This window comes from Astyanax mexicanus, chromosome 18, assembly GCF_023375975.1.
Source record: "Astyanax mexicanus isolate ESR-SI-001 chromosome 18, AstMex3_surface, whole genome shotgun sequence".
In the NCBI taxonomy this organism is placed as follows: Eukaryota; Metazoa; Chordata; class Actinopteri; order Characiformes; family Acestrorhamphidae; genus Astyanax; species Astyanax mexicanus.
This window is the reverse complement of record NC_064425.1, coordinates 29134157-29149342: the sequence shown is the minus strand read 5'-3', so window position 1 is coordinate 29149342 and position 15186 is coordinate 29134157. Positions and strand designations below refer to the sequence as shown.

General features: G+C 40.3%; 1 protein-coding gene across 1 annotated transcript; it reads left to right on the top strand.

The window, feature by feature from the left end:
- Positions 1 to 351: 351 nt before the first annotated feature.
- On the top strand, positions 352 to 14870 carry nufip2 (nuclear FMR1 interacting protein 2). The gene is made up of 4 exons (XM_007237176.4): positions 352 to 616; positions 4910 to 6640; positions 7301 to 7333; positions 9253 to 14870. Exons 1-4 carry the CDS (start codon positions 469 to 471, stop codon positions 9303 to 9305), a joined length of 1965 nt encoding a protein of 654 aa, XP_007237238.3. The 5' UTR covers positions 352 to 468; the 3' UTR covers positions 9306 to 14870.
- Positions 14871 to 15186: the final 316 nt, after the last annotated feature.

The following is a 15186-nucleotide window of genomic DNA, read 5'->3' as shown; positions in this document are numbered from 1 at the left end:
AAGAATTTGAGATTAAAGCAATTGACGGATTTATTAAGAGACTTTTAAAACTTATAAAAAATGAGAATACGATTTGCTACTGAATAAGGACATGATTTATTTAACTAGTGGAACAATTTATCAAATCAAGGGAACGATGTATCAAATTAAGTAAAGTATTTTTTTACACCGGTGGAATGATATAATATAGTCATGGAAAGTATTTCTAAAGTGACAGAATGATTTTATATGATTCATTAACTGTGTTTAAATATATATTTTTTCTTTTCTGGTACTGCAGGCTCTCCGTAGTTTTCGCAGTTTTCCTGATACAGTCTTGCACATATTTGCGTGTGTTTCTGAGGCTGAAACGCCGCCCAGGCAGAGCTGGATTGGGCATCGGCGGCGTCTGCACTTCTGCCCCGCTGCACTACAGCCACCCCCCCTCCGGCCGGGCGCGTTCACTCACTCGCTCCCTGCGCTCTTTAAATGGAGGATCGGCCCTGCGTGGGGGCGAAGACTGCGAGATATCTGAGTCCTGGAGCAGAGAATGGGTCAGGACGGGCGAAATTCTCGGTGAACAATGATCAAAGCTGCTGTCAGCTCCAGGACGAGGAAACGCAGACGAAGAAAACAGGTTGGTGGAATGTAACTAGCTCGCTAATGTAGTGTAGTGTAATGCTGTGCTGTCCATCTCACCACAGCTAGCTGCCTGTTAGCCGGCTGTTGGGTTAAAATAGCTTAGCTCTCTTCTCAGCTTCTGATAACTTCATTAAACTTCAAATATCGACACGTAGCCTCTCCTGCTTGGTGTTGTGCTGGTGTAAGAGTGGCGGGACGGTCAGATCAGCTGTGTTTTGGCGTTTGATTGATGACTGCCGTCGACATTTGGCAGCTTTGATAGCCGCCTATAGCAAGCTAACCTAGCTATCTAACTGTATGGCTAGTAAAGTGTGGACATTGACCTTGTGCGCCGGCTTCAGCCCAAAACACAGCCATTTCTCCACTGATCAGCCTCACATCTATTTCTGCACGATGGTTATAATGTGGAAAGTACTTTTAATACAATATATTTTATATCTGTATCAAGAGAAAGGTGAATTTTGACGATCTCATTGCTTTAGCTTCGTTCCTCAGCAACACCAAACCTAAACCCGGTGTTCTGCTGAGTTGTGCTACCCAATGGTATGTGGTACTTATCAGCTTTACGCATGCGCAAACTCAATATTTTTAGATTTTTAGTATTGATTTGACTGGCATGTATAGGTAAACTATGTGGCTCATACATTTTATGCAAACATGCAAAATACTATTACTGAAAAAGCAGTCGTGTGCTTGCAAAGACAATAAATAAACTTGTCTCTAAAATTAATGTTACTTAAAACAGACTAAACTTAATCACTAAACCTAAACTCGGTGTCGTGTCGAGTTGTGCTACCTATTGACATGTGCTACTTAGCAATTCTACGCATGCGTATACTCATCTGTATCGTTTTATGATGATTCTGTTTTCCTCGAGTGCATTTTACAGTTTTCTCACTGCCTTGGCGATGTTTGAATGTTACAAAAGTGTAAAAGGCTATCTAAACGAAAACTAATCTTCACATCAATTAGTTATCTATCTTAGGTTATATTTAAAGTAATTTAGGCCATCCAAATACCTCCCCAAAGATCTAGTTAACAAGCTAGCTTAGCCTTTAACAGCTTTTTGTGGTAACGTTCTCTGATATGATGCTTTCAGCTTTTTTATCGAAATATCCTAAGCGGTCAGCTGTTTTATTTAGTTAGCTAGTCAGCTTTACTTGTACACTACCGTAGCACGTTTTGACAACGTTGCACAAATTGGCACAACGCCGGCTTCGGCTACCTCACTGTAGCTTTAGCTAGTTGGATATATGAAGTGAGCTGTTGGGCAGAAAGAAAAACAGGCACAAAACTTTCATGTTTAGTCTAAACTCTTCAATAAACCAAAAATAAACCACATACAAATATAATTAATACACAAAATGTCTTAGAAAACAGCTGTCCCACCTTTAAGGCCAGCGACAGCTAGTTATAGCAAGCTAGCGGTTTGCTAACCAGCAAAGCTAACTAGCTTAGCAAACAGGGCCGCTGCAGTCATGTGAGCAGGCCTGTTTTTAGGGTTTGTTAGCTTACCTTAACAATATTACCAGCTCTGTTAACATAAAGTCGGTCAAAAAATTTACGTTATTTCGTTGAAATAATAGTTTGGGGCGTGAACAGTTGCTGTTAGCTTGGAAGTGCGACTATTAACTGCTGCTAGGATTGCTAAGCTAGCTATCCAGCCAATTTAGCTAACTGGCTACGTCAGGTTAACTAACTTCAGCTGTCTTTGGCACTGGGAGCTGAGTGAAAGTTGACCTAATGCCCAAACTGTTGTAAGCTTACATTTCTATCTGTCTATTTAGCTGTGTAATGAATAAAGTGCTCTCATTTTATTATCAGAGTACTTCCTATGTAACGTTTGTTAGAAATTGTTATCTATTAGGCTGGCTGACTAACGTTAGCTGGCTTTCAGCTAACTGATGATGAGGGCACTTGGGCAATGGTGGACACAATGCCCAAAAGTACTGGATAGAGCTTCAGCATTTCAGAGAGCACAGTTCATTTCACTGCTCCACAGGTCAATATTAGGGGCTTGATACCCCTCTGTGCAACAGAAAGTCCATGGGCTCACTTGAGGTAAAGTACGGACACCAAGGTAAAATATTACGAAGGCAGAAGTCCTTTTTTTTTTTTTTTACCTACACTTGAGTAAAAAGTACAAAAGTATTTGCCTTTAAAGGCACTTAAGTATTAAAAGTAAAACTACCATGATTTCTTAAATTATTTTATGTCAGATTTGTAACAAGACTCTTTCTTCATCAACTACTTTTAGATTAAAAGACCCCACTGGCACTCATGGTTCGCCAATCTTAATATAATGTCATTAATTAAGACAAAAGTGCAATTGGAGAGGGGAAAATGCTCACTCACATAGTTTGAAATGAACATAGTCTGTGTCTCTGAAAGTGCTCAAACACAACAGATTACATATTTACTTACTAAATATTAGTCTTTTTTTGGCTCTGAGTGGTCCAGCAGGCTAATCCCTGATACAATGATCAGGAGATTGCTGGTACAAATTAGCTTGCCATTGTCTACCAAAGCCGAGAGGGCACAATTGGCCGTGCTCTCTCCACATCACTCTAAAGGGTAATGTCAATCAGCACAAGGCATCTGTGAGCTGAAGAATCAGAAGACGTATACGTGACTTTTTATATCTTATGTTGAACTGTTTCTTTGTTTTTTAGAGGTAGCGATCATGGCAGAAATAATCACTGAATAATCGACTAATTTAGAAAAAAAAATAGATTAGTTGACTACCAAAATGATCATTAGTTTCAGCCCTATCATACACTTTTTTTTGTTAAATTTGTCAAGCACTGAAGACAAAAGCACTGATGTCCAATCAGCCACAACTGGTTCAAAACAAAGTGCAGACCGATTTTTAATTAAAAGAAGTTGTGTCCACGCTGTTCCTGACTTAAATATTTACAAAAACACTGTATCTAGCTATTTAGCATGTAGCTTTTTACCAACACTTACATTTATGAGCTTCCCACCAAGACCACAACAGCAGTGTTGTTGGCTGTATTTCATAATTAGTCTTAATTTATGTGTGGGTAAGTGAGGAAGAGATTTTTTTTATAAGAGAGTTGAGTGTGTATTTTAATGGTGTTTGTGATGTTCAGACTCTGGTCAGAGAACAACCCAAATATGACTGAGCTCCATGATGACACGTCATGCCTCCTGTTTAAAAATAGGGTGAAGTTAGGATATCATGGGGCAGTAGAAGGAGACTCACAGGAGGACTGGGTTAGTGTTCAGCTTTAGTGTTTTCAGATTTAGATGTCAGAAGAGGAGAAGGGGGGCTTTTTTATTTATTTTTTTAGTTTATTTTAACGACAGTTGGTTCATAGTATGTCTTATTGCCTTTCAATGGCAAAACAGTGTATAAAACCTTCACAAACTGGTTGTGTGTGTGAGCAGGAGTTGGTATTAGCAGTTATTGTGGGTAAGTAGTAGTTTAAATTGAGAAAAATATGCTTAGTAACTCTATATTTACTTACTGTCCAGCTTGTATGATGACAAAATGTCCCCTTGAGGATCAATAAAGTATCTATATCTAAAATCACAGTAGTTTGGTCAATAGATTCGTGACCCCTTTGTAAACATTAATCAGTAATCTCAGGCATGCCTCTTCTAAGTGCCTTCTACAACAGGGGGTTTCTCAATACTCGTGTTACAGAAGTAAGTCGGTAATCCAGATGACCCTGGCCCTCTGCCACCAAACATATCTAGTCCAAATATTCAGGCTCCTCACACGGGCGGCACGGTGGGGCAGTGGGTAGCACTTCCGCCTCACAGCAAGACGGCCTGGGTTTGATTCCCGGCTGGGGCGACCCGGGTCTTTCTGTGTGGAGTTTGCACGTTCTCCTCGTGTCTGTGTGGTTTTCCTCCGGGTTCTCCAGTTTCCCCCCACAGTCCAAAGACGGCACGTTCAGGCTAATTGGAACTTGGTTGGAAATTGCCCCTTAGGTGTGAGTGTGTGAGTGAATGTGTCTGTACTGTTACCGACCTACGAGTCCTCTTCTGAGGACGAGATCATAGAACCTTGTGATTAGACGTTACCTTTCCTGCCACGAAATAGCTGACGAGCTGATGTGGCGTTAAACTCGACTAACCTGACCTGACCTGACCCAGGCTCCTCACTAGACTTCGCCTTCACTAGACTTGACTAGACTTCGCCTTTTGTGTTGTTGGAGCTTAAAGACTGGTGTAGATTTGTGCTGACACTGCTTGTCTTTCTGTTAATCATTGGACTGTGTTGATTGTTAATTGCTTGTGTCTCCTGTTTTGTTTGCAGAAAATGGCAAAGTAAATGGATCTATAGTTGAGGGAGAGGAGACTCCCACTTTCCTTGCCTCAGAAAGCTATCTCCACTCAGTGAGCCACAATGGTGACAAAGTCCTCCTAGAAACCAACTTGAAACGGAAGCCTCCTGGAAAGACCTTCAACACTGCCCTGAAGGGGGAAGGGAAAGGCAATAACACTAGTAGAAACAGCATGGACTACAGACATGACAAGCCCTCAGAGTTGATTACACTTGAGGGCAAAAAGGAAGCCTTGGCATCTCTAAATGGTGTAGTGAGTCTCAACTGTGGTCCACTCATCAATGGTTATCCTGGCAAGCCTGGCACTGACAATGATGGTAGTGGGTCAGAAAGCGGTTACACCACGCCAAAAAAGCGCCGGGCCCAGAGGAATGGCAAGGCTGTGGAATATGTGACAGCTTCTGCCCAGGGGAAGGCCATGCAGCAGGCCAACAAGCAGGATCCAAGCCCTGCAGCTCAAGAACTTGTCGATAGGACAACAGGGTCACAGGTGGATCTTGGCCGAGCTGCCTCCAAGGCAGACGGCAATCTTGGTGGTTCTGTGAAAGCCAGAGAGGCGCTCGCATCTGCCACTGCTACCCCACCCCCATCTGAGGTTCAGCGTAAAAACTCAGACGGTAAAGGGGTGGGTAAAAAATTTGAGGACAAGTCCAGCAAAGTGAAGGTGGCTTCATCCGCCAAAGAGGACTCTTGGACTTTGTTTAAGCCTCCGCCTGTCTTTCCAGTGGACAATAGTAGCGCTAAAATAGTGCCTAAGATCAGTTATGCAAGTAAAGTGAAGGAGAACCTCAATAAGACAGCCCAAGCTGGTGGAGAGGCTCTCTCACCTGCTCCCCAGGTGCCTGGAAGACCCTCGCAGGTCCCCATGTCTGCGGTGAAGACCATCACCTCGGCTAGCTTTACCAACGGCCCTCTGGCAGGGGAAGGCAATGGCTGTTCCCTGCCTGGTACCCACTTCAGTTCAGTGGCCGGTTCTGGTCCTGCGCTGGCTTCGTCCGCTGCTGGTGCTGATAATGTAGCATACCCCTCTGGCAGCGGTAGCACTACAAACACCTGTACGGCTGAGCCTAGAAAGCCTAATTTGTTTGTTTACCCCGTCACCCAATCCAGTATGCAACTGTCTCTGCCCAGTGGCCGCCAGGCCGACCCTCCTGCCACTGCGACAAATCAGAAGTCTCTGGGAGACATCTTTCAGAATCAGTGGGGTTTGTCCTTCATCAACGAGCCCAGCGCTGGACCAGAGGGGCTGGTTTGCCGCTCCACAGCAAAGGACAAACCTGTGGAAGTGAGCTTTCAAGGCGGCTGCTCTGCCACTGTGGTCACGCAGGCATCCGGCACCTCCCAGAGACCGGATCAACCACCACCACCTTTCCCCAAGGCTTATGAGCTGGACAAACGGACTAGTTCTCAGAGCCTGGGTAAGGGTGTAAACCTCGTCTTGCCTGTGGCCAGCGCTCCTGCCCCAGAAGGCTCGCCTCAGGCCTCCAACCTCGGACTGGATTCCCAAAAGGATGAGGCGGGGGTCCCCGGTGCAATAGTGTTTTGCTCTTCCTCTAAGGACGTTGGTGCTGAGCTGACACGCACCTCTCCAGCTGGACCCAAGTTGTCTTTGGCCAGAGAGCAGGGCCACACTAAGGGCTTTGACAGGCGGTCCAGCTGGGGGTTATTTGATCTGAAAGCTGCTGTAGTATATCACACTAAAGGTAAGCATCACTTTTTTTGGTCATAAATAAGTTGCTGTTTGCTGAAAAATTAATGTAAAGGGAAAGTGGTTTATTTTGGCATTATGGCTAACGAAGGTTCCATATAATAGAAAACAAATGTTTATGTTGAAAACTAATCGTGATAACGATTTACTCGTTCATTAAATAGGCTAGTGCAGGTGTCATAAGTTATGACCGTTTCCTGCAGTAAATTAATATAAGCAAATTAATATTACTATCCTTATAAGTAATATAAGGATAGTAACTTTTACTAAAGTAACTTTTGCATTTAATATATGATATGGCTCCAGTTTTTTTGTAAAACAGTCAAAATGCTGTGCAGTGAGGAGTCATTTGGTCTTCTCTCATCTCCTTGTCTTTCTTATTTCTTTCTCCCTCTTGCTGGGTGTGTAGAGAAAGCAATACTGGGTTGTAAATGAGCGGTTATTTAAAGATTTTACTCATTTTCACTTGCTGTACCTGTTGTACAGGATTATTTATTTATTTAATACATCTGAGATATGTTTTATGCCATAATTACATGATTTTGTGCATGTTCTCTGCTCTGCATCGTGGAAACCATAGACTGTAGAAATGCCATGCAGTGATCTTACAGCTGTGTGTGTTCTATAATTAATATTGACTTTGTTCTTTTTACAGAAATGGAAACTATTTTGAATTTGCAAAAACAAGGTAAGCCTCCCCATGGCCTACTTTTCTCTAGTCAGCACATGTGCAGAACAGGCTCTACTCTGCTTTAAGCCAATCCTAATATCATGATCAGATGGTTAATCACTATTCTCTTTAAAATCCTGATTGCCTTTTAAGTTAAATGTAAGTAACAAAGCTGATTGCTAATGTTTGCTGCAGCATTCATGAAGAACAGTTTTGTTTCCATAAAGAAGCATGTATGTGATAGAAATGTGTAAGTGTGAAGAATGATTCCATCAAGTGTGGGTTCTTTAGAAAATGTATTTGTAAATTTTGGGGTCTATTATTGCACTTTTGCAATGACATATCACATGCCATAAGACAGGAACTAGTATCATGTCCCATGGAAGCTTAAAAAAACGCTGCATTGATCTGTGGGATATGTGTGTGTGGGTGTGATTTACTTAGAGACTCTAGCCAGATACCCCTAGTCAAGACCCTTACCAGTCACTGTGCTTTCAACTGTGGGTGGTAATGCCTTCATGCATGTGATCTCACTCACAAAAGGACACTTCACTACTTGTACAGGCGTACACTTCATCACAATTTGCATACTGCTAAATTATGACTTGGCATATCCGTGTACCGCATTGTTCCGACTATAAGGTGCACTTAAAATCTTTTTATTTTCCCAAAAATGGTCATCGTCAATATTACAATTCGGTGCATCTTACGTATGAATTTTACCAGTGAGGTTGTAAGAAGCAGTAAAGCCTCTCTGCTGAAGTACAGCGTTATAAAGGAGTTTCAGTGAAGTGTCTCCAGCATTAAGGCTAGGTGCAGCAGTATTAGCTGCTTACTGCAGCGCTAGCTCTTTCGCCGTTTAAAGGCGAGTATATGGGACTGTATTCTGTGCATTTACCATGTTAAAACAAGCTACGTCGGACGAACCACTAGCTTATAGCGCCCAGGGTTAGCAGAACTCTTAGGGTAATTTACTAGCACTGCTATCTGCGGCTAGCACTCACCCTTGTACAAAATACTGGTATTCTAAACTTACTGTAAATAAACTGAAGCGCTTTACTCACCTAAATAATCAGTTTTCAGGAGAGAAATCTGTGTAAATTAACATCCAGCACTTGTTTGACTTTTAAAAAAAAAGTGAGTCCTGCTTAATAAGAAAGGAAATATGGTAACACCCTTGTTCAAATATGTATTCTTACTAGTGTCGCTAATTGTGCCTTATGTATGAAAATAGACCATAAAATAGACGTTCATTGATGGTGTGCCTTATAGTCCAAAAAATACAGTAGATATGCGTTTTAATTTCATTGATGTCAGTGATGTCTTTATTTACTTTTTATATACAGCTCTGAAAAAAATAGACCGCTTCAGTTTCTGAATCAGTTTCTTTGATTTTGCTATTTATAGGTATATGTTTGAGTAAAATGAACATTGTTGTTTTATTCTATAGTTGTTAACTATATTTATTCTATAGTTATTGTTATATAACTACAGACAACATTTCTCCCAAATTCCAAATACAAATATTGTCATGTAGAGCATTTATTTGCAGGAAATGTGAAAGACAAAAAAGACTGATGCAAAGACAACAAAAACAGGTTCATATTCATTAATTTTTAATAATGAGTTCAGAAATCAATATTTGGTGGAATAAGCCTGGTTTTTAATTACAGTTCATGCATCTTGGCATGTTCTCCTCCACCAGTCTTACACACTGCTTTTGGATAACTTTTATGCCTTTACTCCTGGTGCAAAAATTCAAGCAGTTCAGCTTGGTTTGATGGCTTGTGATCGTCCATCGTCCTCTTGATTATATTCCAGAGGTTTTCAATTTGGTGAAATAAAAAAAACTCAATTTTTAAGTGGTCTCATTTTTTAGGGCTGTATATATTTGTTTTATATATATTTACAGTATTCTCTTCTCCATCTTCCCCCAGATCCAAATCGTGTTGTGCTCTACAGTGAATCTAAGAATGGTCCTGACCAGTGAGGCCCAGCCTGGACACACGATCTTCTCAGCTGGACTCTGCTAAGAAAAGTGTGCTTCAAGGAACATGGTCACAGCCTCTGATAAACATCCTGTCTCAGAACCAATCCACCCTCAAGATGGAGTTTAAAAAAAGGACCTAAACAGTCAGCGCTTGAGGCTGAGCTTGGAGGAGTAGAGGAGCGTTGAGGAGTACGCTTGACAAAAAAAACGGGTTAGCTGAATTAGAACGGGAAGTGAGGAACTGGAGCCGGGATGCTCGACTCTAAAGCGGTCTAGTGGACGTCTTTCGCTCGAGACAATTCAAGTGACTTTAGGGATCTTCGGTTCGCGACGTCAAACACTCACACTAACCCTCGTCCCGGGGACGCGGGCGGCACGGCTTCCTTTAAAGTGCTCCGGCACGCAGAGACAAGAGACTGAGCTGACTTCATCCTGGTGGAGGCTGCCAGAGAAGAGGAAGCGCCTCGAGATGCCTCCATGGTGTCCATGGTGAAAATTCCAGTGGTCACGTGGACGATGTGTGGTCTTGTGGTGTTTGTACATGCTGAATTCATATGGACTCTACAAAACCAAGGCATGGGCACGGAAAAAAAACTAAAGTGTTGCTCTGTAGTGATTGGGGTTTTAAGAAGAGAAAAACAACAAAAAAAAAGAAAAAGAGAGAAATACTGTGGCCAGAGAAAACAAACGGCTATTTTTATTAAGTTTCAGGGGACACAAAAACATTTACATTAAAAGGGGGGCAGATAGCTGAAGCCTTGGGATGATAACTGTCTTAATTTTTGGAATGAATGAGGAGTTTGAATTACTTGTTAAGTGACTTGTTCCATGTTTTTCTTTCTTTTTTTTTCTTTTCTTTTTTTTCTTACCTAAAATAGAAAGGAAATCCTAGGACTGTAGATGGCTATAGGGTACACTTTAACTGGCAATCTGGGCTCATATTTAAGTGTGCTGTCTTGGTGCGTCCTCACGGAAGATTTTTTATTTTTTTTTTTTCGAAGTGCTATTGTTCTGTAGTCTTATTGTCGTCTTTTCACCCTCTTTCCATTCGAACAGCTGTGTAGCTCTTTGCGTCACTTGCTCTGTCTTGGTCTGTCTGCCTACAAACAACAGCGAAGAGACAAAAAGCTATATAGCCTGATGGTTTTATTATCTTTTTTTTAGTGTTTTATGTTTGCAGTTCTCGCAATATTAACTGTTCGATACCAGAGGACTAATAAGTAAGGACGTACCTCACGGCATAACTGCTTCAGTGCTGGCTAACGGAGGCTCCACTGGCTTTCTTTTACTTGTTTAGTTGTGGCATTTTAGTCTTCATTTTTTTTGTCTTGAGTTTTGTTCTTTAGCGCTGCTTTCTTCTTGGTGTATTTTGTTTGCACAGGGAAACTGGGAAATAATCTGCTGTTGTAGGAACAGACAGACAGTTGCTCTGTAGAAAGATCTGGCCTTTGCTATTTTACGCACGTGAACAGGAATCCTAGCTTTTTTGTTATTGCTATAATAATTGCTACTGTCGTCATTTTAATTTCACATCACCATGTTTAAACGTTCACAAGTAATGGAGCTTTGCTTTTTTTTTTTCTTCTTCATTTCTTTTCTTCCAGGAGTTTGTTTTGCGCTGAAGGTTAGTTAAGGTTAAGGTTAATGACACAGGTGTTGTATATCGTCAGGCTTTCTGCCCCCAAGTAGAGCCTGGCAATTATGATGTTCGTCAGAAGATTCCCTTTTTCAGTTTTCTTCTGTTTCTACTCTCTATTTTTTTGTTTGTTTTATTTTATTTTTTCATCACAACTTAATTGATTCATATATAAAAAAGATGAGTAGCACTTTATGTAATTTAAATTGTATTATCTTGATCGTTGACATATCAGTGCGTAAATGAATTCTCTAGTAATTATGAATAGGCTACTAACTTTAACTTCTAACTGTGGACTGACCGTCTGCTTCAAGAAGAAACACGAGAAAAACGGAAAACAAAAAGAAATAACAGAAAAAAGTCACTCAGGTAGAATTAGGGCAGTGTTCTTGTAAAACTTAATGTACCAACAGTGTTATTGCCAAAAATGAAAAAAAAAAAAGGGTGTCCCCGTTTTGTACGAACCTTCGTAGGAGGGACGTGAATCTTTCCGTTTTCCAGTGAAAAGCCAAATGGACACGTTGAAGTGGACCGTTTGCTGTTCTCTGCCCTTTCCGTTTCTTTTTCGTACACGTGGCCATAAAACACTGCCAGGTCCAGAGATGCAAAACTAAGAAAGACAAAGAGAAGAATATTTTAAGCATCCTGCTAATGCCATCTAACCCCTCCCCCTCACCTCCTGCTTTGGTGTGATTGATGATAATGATAATAAGATGTTTAGATGGGTTAGGTTTCTGTTAGCCTAACCAGGTTAGGTTTATTGCTGTAGCTTTTAATCAACTTGATTGACCTCCTCCTTCTCATGTTGGGGTGATGTGACGCGGACTCATCGCTAGAACTCTAGATCTAACTTCACGGAGAGACATTTCAGAGCTTCACCTGACCACCCTGCATCAGGCAGATAAATAACCTGTATTGTTTGTAAAGGATAATGTGTCAATGACCTATTGAGGCTATTTGGATTTAAATGCTGCTCTTCTCCCCTTCCCTTAAAAAATAGGTTCTTTGACATATTAGAGGATCCAAGAAACCATTTTTATGATTTTGATGAATGTGATTAAGCTCTTCACGTTTAGAACAAAAAGGTTTCTATGATTTTTTTTTTTTTTTTTTTTTTTGTCATGTCATCACTCAAAAAAACCTTAAAATGTTGAGGAGGAACTCAAATGTTTAGTTCAAATGCCAGCCCAAAGTGGCTGGATGTGGTTCTTTTAAGCGATCCTTATTTAGAACCATATTTAAAGGTTTTAGAAGTTTAAAGAAGACAACGTAACAATTATTGAAAAGTTAAACTCCCAAATGTATGAACTTTTAAGGTTTTCACCAACAATTGTTGGTTCTTTTATGGAATGACTCAAAGAACCCTTTGTGCCACCTTGATTTTTAAGAAAATAATTAAGTCTGAATGCCAGTCCAAATCTGCTCTGGGTGGGCATGGCTTCTACCGTATTCTTAGGGCAACCCCATTGAATGACTGTGTTTGTAAAAAATGGTTCTTGGCCAATTTAAAGGTTCTTCACACTCGTAGCTCTTTTGCTAAAAGGGTTCTTTACTCAAATGGAGCTAAAAAAAGGTTTCTTCTGTTGAATCCCTCAAATGGCAAAAAGTTGATTTTTGGTTCCTCTTTGGAATCACTGAAAGAACTCTTTGCGCCACCTTGATCTTTAAGAGAATAATTGAGTCCGTAGGCCAGTCCAAAGCTGCTCTGGATGTGGTGGCTCCTCCCATATTCTTAGAGCAACACTATTGAATAACTGTATTTATAAAAAAAAAAAAAAAACAGAAAAAAAGGTTCTTCACACTCTTAGCTCTTTTGCTTGAAAGGTTCTTTACTCAAATGGAGCTTTCTTCTATGGAATCCCTCAAATAACTCTTTGTAAGAAGTTGATCTTGAGGTTCTTGACCAGTTCAGAGGTTATCTAAAAAGGGTTCTAACAATTATGAAGCCAAAAATGGTTCTTTTGTGGGATCCCTCTAATAGCCCTTTGTAGGACCTTTGTTATTTTTAAGAATGCCTCTCCAAAGCTGCTCTGGATGTGCTGCCCCTTACTTATTTCTTTGAGCTACCCCATAGATGAACGTTTCAAGAAAGTTGATTTAAAGGTTCATTACATTCAGTCTTTATCTTTATGGAGCCCAATGTGGTTCTTATATAGATTTTGTTTTTTGTTTGTGTGTGATTCAGTTTGCTATGCCAGTCCAAAGCAGCTCTGGAAGTCCAGGTGCTCCAACCTCTATTATATAGCTATGTTCAGACTGCTGGCCCTAGATCAGATTTTTTTTAGTGTTAGTATCCCAGATTAATTTTGATTGTCTGGACAAACGAGAATGAAATCTGATTTTTGCAGATCCGATACAAACAACATTTGGAGAGAGTTTAAAATGTGATTTACAATCAGATTTATACAGATGTATCTGGACATTTAAATCTGATTTCAATTTTTTTATTTTTTTTTGCAACTTAAAACAAAATTGTCAAATCCAGAGTAAAGCAGTGCTGGGGTCAAAGTTCAGCAAAGCCATGCAGATGTTGTTGTGTTGTGATGACCAGACATGCAAATGTGATCTGATTAATCGCAAGTAACAGTGTGGACTGTCAACTCAACAGATATGATTTGAGAAATAAATCCGATTTGGCTGCAGTCTGAACATAGGCTTTGCTATTATGCACATTGTTACGGTTTCCATGACTTCCCTACAACAGCAGTTGGCTTGTGTAAGCTGGTCTGGTTAGCCTAAAAGTCAAACTTCTGGAAGTAGTTTCCCAAAGCAGGGTTAATCCTAGTCTTTAGACTACACAACATCTCTAGAAAAATGTAATTAAAAATTAAATTGGTCTGGAACTAGGCCTAAACCCTGTTTAGCACACTGCCCTGTAGTGCAGTGTTTACTTTAAAGATATCTGTATGGAGTAGTAGGGTATTTCTGTATTTGTTTTGTTTTTTTTCCCCCATTTATGTCTCCAAAAGATCTTTTTGTTTCTCGTAAAGGTCTCGTAAGGGTGCTGCATACTCTTCGGGTGTAGGCCTAAACTATGGTTTTTATGATGGACCTTTTTTTTTTATTTTATTTAAACCTTTTACGATGACTCTTGCAGCTAAAGGAATTGTACCCTACACATATTTCAAAGCTCGAGAGTTCGGCGGATGCACATGTGTGGGATTTTGATGCACAGAAGACAAGTATATAACCAAGTTTCTATATGAGGGGATGCACATCAATGCAGATTTCTTTTATTTGATCAATAAGAAGCACTTATTCCCCACAACGTCTAGAGTTTATAGCTATATATGTATAATTATGCACACTAAAACTAAAACCTTAACGTCGCCTCTTGAATCCCCCCCTCTTAAATGGTAGGTAAAGCCGAGCGAGAGCAGGGTGAGCTGTTCGTACGGATATGCTAAAGATAACTAGACTGTTTCTCTGTTCTGTAATATGGAAAAAAAAGCTTCTGACATATATACGTACACTTTCCTAATCTATGTACTCGATTCATTGTGGTGTTCTGACAGGTCAGCTGGTTGATGGGTGTCTGTGTGTATGTCTGTCTCTCCGTCTATTTGTCTGTCTGTTCGTCTGTCTGAGCGTATGGGCACGTGTATTTGTCTTCATCGAACTGCTCAACGATATGCAAAGTCAATATTGAGAACTTGCAAAGTTCAGGGTGCCTGTGCTGTAAGAACTAATATAAATGGATCACATCAGAACATGGATGAGAAGAATCTCTCTTGCTTCCCAACTCCTATCCCACCCCTCCCCACCCCACCCGACGGTTTTAATTTGTGCCATGTTTTGACTGTTAAAGTTTGAATTAATATTTCATTTGTATGTTGCTCCGTCTGCATTTCCTGCAGTGGTAATGAAGAGGGGGAAACGGTTTGTTTTGAAAATCTTTGTCACTGCTAATAAACTTGTTGAAAAATGAACTCTACCTTCCTCATTGTTCTTTGATGGCCTGATACACTATATAGCCAAAAGTATTCCCTTACCCATTGAAATCATTGAATTCAGGTGTATAAAACTGAAGTATCTATTGTTGTAAAAGAAAAGTGCTTTTAAGTATATATATATATATGTTTTACAAGTATACTTAACATGGAAAAGTACATACTTTGTATGTAACTGAATAACATACTAAACGTACTATTTTGAAACAACTTCCAGCAACTTAAGTATATTTCAATTGTAATTAAGCCACAGTTTTCATGCATCTTTGCATGTTCTCCTCCACCAGTCTTGCAC

Bases quoted from the DNA above. Each gene is read 5' to 3' on its own strand.
- nufip2 (XM_007237176.4), top strand. From the start codon at position 469: ATGGAGGATCGGCCCTGCGTGGGGGCGAAGACTGCGAGATATCTGAGT. The intron at 617-4,909 runs GTTGGTGGAATG...TTTTGTTTGCAG, and splicing joins AACGCAGACGAAGAAAACAG to AAAATGGCAAAGTAAATGGA. The intron at 7,334-9,252 runs GTAAGCCTCCCC...ATCTTCCCCCAG, and splicing joins TTTGAATTTGCAAAAACAAG to ATCCAAATCGTGTTGTGCTC.